This window comes from Otolemur garnettii, unplaced genomic scaffold, assembly GCF_000181295.1.
Source record: "Otolemur garnettii isolate 467f Iridium unplaced genomic scaffold, OtoGar3 scaffold00220, whole genome shotgun sequence".
NCBI lineage: Eukaryota > Metazoa > Chordata > Mammalia > Primates > Galagidae > Otolemur > Otolemur garnettii.
The window spans coordinates 1,326,829-1,331,501 of NW_003852615.1; the positions used below are offsets into that span (position 1 = coordinate 1,326,829).

The 4,673-nt window shown below is 44.1% G+C and overlaps 1 protein-coding gene across 1 annotated transcript in view; it reads left to right on the forward strand.

Moving 5' to 3' along the window:
* Positions 1-2,021: 2,021 nt before the first annotated feature.
* Positions 2,022-4,673, forward strand: part of RPL24 (ribosomal protein L24) — a 6,206-nt gene continuing 3,554 nt past the window's right edge. Inside the window, exons 1-3 of the mRNA XM_003801784.2 lie at positions 2,022-2,105; positions 2,226-2,301; positions 2,834-2,944. Of these exons, the coding sequence (XP_003801832.1) occupies positions 2,101-2,105; positions 2,226-2,301; positions 2,834-2,944 (192 nt within the window). The 5' untranslated portion in view covers positions 2,022-2,100. The remainder of the gene's footprint in view (positions 2,106-2,225; positions 2,302-2,833; positions 2,945-4,673) is intronic.

The window sequence follows — 4,673 nt, forward strand, 5'->3', positions numbered from 1 at the left end:
TCTATAATGCTGGGAATGGCCTATAAATTCTTAGGTTCTGTGGAGCAACAGGACTACATTCCTGCTAGTGAATCTTGGCTCTATACCCAGCTGTGCATTAGATTGTGGAAGCCAGGGCTATTTCAGAAAGAATTTTTTTTTTTTTTTTTTTTTTTAGACAGAGCCTCAAGCTGTCACCCTGGGTAGAGTGTCATGGCATCACAGTTCACAGCAACCTCCAACTCTTGGGCTCAAGTGAGTCTCCTGCCTCTGCCTCCCAAGTAGCTGGGACTACAGGCGCCCGCCACAACACCTGGCTATTTTTTGGTTGCAGCCATCATTGTTGTTTTGGTGGGCCCGGGCTGGATTTGAACCCACCACCTTAGGTATATGTGGCTGGCGCCTTAGCCACTTGAGCCACAGGTGCCAAGCCCAGAAAGAATTTCTTTAATCCGTTATGAATTAGAACAGAGTTGGATAAATATAATTGTTGGTTAATTTGATCAAGACATGAAACCAGCTCGGCGCCTGTGGCTCGTGGCTAAGATGCCAGTCACATACACCTAGAGTGGTGGGTTCAAATCCAGCCTGGGCCGGCCAAACAATGACGGCTGCAACCAAAAAACAGTCAGGCCTTGTGGCCGGTGCCTGTGGTCCCAGCGACTTCGGAGGCAGAGGTAAGAGACTCGCTTGAGCCCAGGAGTTGGAGGTTGCTGTTAGCTGTGATGCCATAGCACTCTACCAAGGGGGACAGCTTGAGGCTCTGTCTCAAAAAAAAAAAGACATGAAAGCCTGAGGAAGTGAACGTCTTCCAAGTATACCAGGTATTCTCAGCGGCTGGTCAGGGTTGAGGGGAGGCTCCCAAATTCATACTCTTAGCTCAGCCTTCTGAATCTACACAGAGATAGCCTAACTCTTTGAGACTGGGTATACAGCATTCTTAGCATCAGTCAGCCACTTTGCTGGGCATTCCAAATTTTTTCAACCAACTATCTCACAAAACCTTTTAAAGAGTTGCTTATATAGAAAGGATACATTGGCTTGGTGCCTGTAGCTCAGTGGCTAGGGCAGGAGCCACATACACCGAGGGTGGAGCGTTCCAATCCAGCCCAGGTCTGGTAAACAATGACAACTACAACCCAAAAATAGCCGGGCATTGTGGCAGGCGCCTGGAGTCCCAGCTACTTGGGAGGCTGAGACAAGAGAATTGCTGTGACCTCTTGGCACTCTACTTAGGGCAACAGCTTGAGACTCTGTCTCAAAAAAAAAAAAAAAAAAAAGAAGGATAAATTAATCACTGTTTCTGCTTCCTAGTCAAGTACTCCTGCCTCCCACAGAATTCAAGGATTGCCTCTTGCCATCCTTGTGATGAAGTATGTAACATCACAGAAGGGCTCAAAAAAAAAAATTGAGAACTTGGCCTTTCAGGTGGGACTCCATTGGCCTCTCAGTTTCAGCAAACAGCAGCTCCGAAATAAACCGCTTCAGCGCGTGTTTAATAAGATTTTGGAAATGAATGACCTAACGTATATAATGCCTTTAGAATAATTTCTGGAACAGAGAAAGCCTTTGATGAATATTAATTATAAATAACACAAAGCGCCACTGTTCACAGTTCGAGTCCTACAGCTTAGGAAACGGTTCAAATGTCATTACCTTCCTACAAATAGTTCAGCTTATAAAATTTAATTTGGTTGCGGAAATGCACCAACACGGAAGGCAAAAATGTGATTTCTTTTGAGTTTCACCTGCGGGGTATGTCTTTGGGTCTCTATAAAAGGAACGGGAAAGAGGATGCATTTCAGTTTAGATTCCCTGTAGTAACACGATGGCTCTACACTTCACAGTAGGACGGGATGACTCAAAAAACCGCCTGACACCGAATTTAGCCGTTACCTCTCTCTATCCCTGAAGGCTTCCAGTAGCCTCTTGACAAAATTCTTCCGGAGGAAGTGGGTGGTCACGGCTATCAAGACTGGTCGCTCGTCAGCGAACGTCATCACGGAGCGCCGGAATCCGCAAAAGGAATTGAGAAGAGATTGCCCAACGACCTTATAAAGTATCTTCCCATAATCCTCTCCTTCTTTTCGCCATCTTTTCTTTGTTTCGGGTGCTACCGCCATGAAGTAAGCAGATGTGGCTCCTAATCCGCTTCCATCCCTGAGCAAAACGCCTCTCTGGTGTCATGGGCATGGATTCACTTTACCGTAGCCATCCTCCCTAATGGGCTTGACTTTTTGTTGCAGGGTCGAGCTGTGCAGTTTCAGCGGGTACAAGATCTACCCCGGACATGGGAGACGCTACGCGAGGACCGACGGCAAGGTAAAAGGCCGCTTCGGCTTAACACCAATTTTTGTACTCCAAGGAGGAGAGTCTCGCCTAATTCAATCCAGGCATGTTTATCTTCCACATCACCCTTGATCCCTGATAGGCTTCGGGGATCGTCCATGGAGTGGTTGTTAGAGACCTCTAAGTCAACCTGCATTGAGTCAGGTCGGACGGGAGGGGTTTGTGTAACTTTGATGCCCCAGTGTAGGAGAAGTAGGGTACCGAGATATTTGTCTCACGGGTATCAGCTTGTCTCGGAGCCCCGGGAGGGACAAGAGCAGAATGTCTCCTAGAATTTGACACACCATCCCATTTTTGGCTATAAACTTAGGTTTACCTGCCCTTGAGAAAAGACAAAACGTAAAGTCTCAGTTACCTGGCAAGTTATGTGACATGAGCCTTTTGGTATTTGAGAGTCTCAGTTTTGTAAAATGGGAAAATAGATTATAATTTCCTAAGGCTTTCGAACTCACCCTTTTCTGTTTTGTATAGCTGGGTAGTAATTACTTCAAATTTGTCATGCCAGGTTTTCCAGTTTGTGAATGCAAAATGCGAGTCAGCGTTCCTTTCCAAGAGGAATCCTCGACAGATAAACTGGACTGTACTCTACAGAAGAAAGCACAAAAAGGGACAGTCGGTAGGTGGAGTATGGTTTGGTGTTGGGCAGCTGTGTAGGTAGTTTAAGCTTTCTGAGCTTTGATTTTTTGCTGTTAAGATTGTAGCTAGCCGGGTGCAGTGGCTCACGCCAGTAATCCCTAACATTCTGGGAAGTGAAGGCGGGCAGATGCCGCAGCTCAGGAGTTGGAGACCAGCCTGAGCAAGAGCCAGATCCCATTTGTAAAAATAGCCTGAAGTTGTGGCCGGCAGCTGTAGTACCAGCTACTAGGGAGGCTGAGACAAAAAAATTACTTGAGCCCAAGAGGATGCTGTGAGCAATGACAGCATTCTAGGGAGAGTGAGAAAGTGAGATTGTATCTCAGAAAAATAAGTAAATTGTAATTAAATGAGACAGAATGTGAAAGTGTCCTTGAAACTGTAGAACACCAAACAACATGAAAACAAAAATATGTAAAGTGTCTCCTTATACACTTTAGGCCAACAGCAATGCAGAATTGAAATTTGAAAGTGGCCTCTTGTACAAGTCAGATAGGTGAAGCACATTTGTGTTAAGTAGGGTGCTGTGGAGAGGTTTGCCTTGTTCCAGTCAGTGAAAATTGAGTAATGTAGTTTTTGATTATAAGGTAGGATAGCTCTACTATACTGGTATGGTATATTCTCAAACTGAATATTTGTTGCTTGTTTTAAGTGCCATTTTAGCTGGATGAAGGGAATTTGGGAGTAGTTCAGGTACTTCAGTAGGACTGAAACTACTGTGTTTCCCCGAAAATAAGATACTGTCTTATATTTGTTTTTTTCTCAAAAAGACACACTAGGGCTTATTTTCAGGGGATGTCTTCCTCTTCAAGTGAGTCTGCATAGCCACGCCCATCATTAGGTCTTATGGGGTAGGACTTAATATTTAATAAGTGCATAGAAATCCTGCTAGGGTTTGTTTTTTGGGCAGGTCTTATTTTCAGGGAAACACGGTAGTATTACTAGTATAGTATTTAGAAGTCATGGTGTATTTATTTAGGCTTTTGACTATTTACTGAGCACTTCATGGATGAAAGATTTCAACAAACATTGTAGGAATTAAGTGCCATAATATATGAAATGTATTGAAAGTTTAGAGGAAGGAGAAAAATTACTTAACAGTGGCTTTGACATAGCCATTAGGGTTTTTTTTTTTTGTTGTTTTGAGGAAATTAAAGGTGTTGGGGGGGGGATCAGAACACTTGTGCATTGCTAAATAGAAAATCATGGAGCTGCTGTGAAAAACTATTGGTGTGTCCTCAAAAAGTTAAACATAAAATTATATGGTCCAGCAATTCCACTTGCAGGTATTTACCTAAAAAACTGAAAGCAGGAACTCACATAACTGCCATACCAATGTTCTTAACAGCATTATTCACAATGACTGAAAGGTGAAAGCAATCCAAGTAACCAGGAGTGGATGGATAGATAACAAAATACAGTATATACATAAAATTCAGCCTCTCTCTCTTTTTTTTTTTTTTTGAGACAGTCTTAACCATATTGCCCTTGGTTACAGTGTTGTGGCGTCAACAGCTCACAGCAAGCTCCAACTCCTGGGCTCAAGTGATTCTCCTGCCTCAGCCTGTTAAGCAGCTGGGACCACAGTCGCCCACCACAATGCCTGGCCGATTTTGGCTGTAGTTGTCACTACTGTTTGGTAGCCCTGGGCTGGATTTGAACCCATCAGCTCCGGTTTATGTGGCTGAGCTACAGTAGGTGCTGAGCCCATA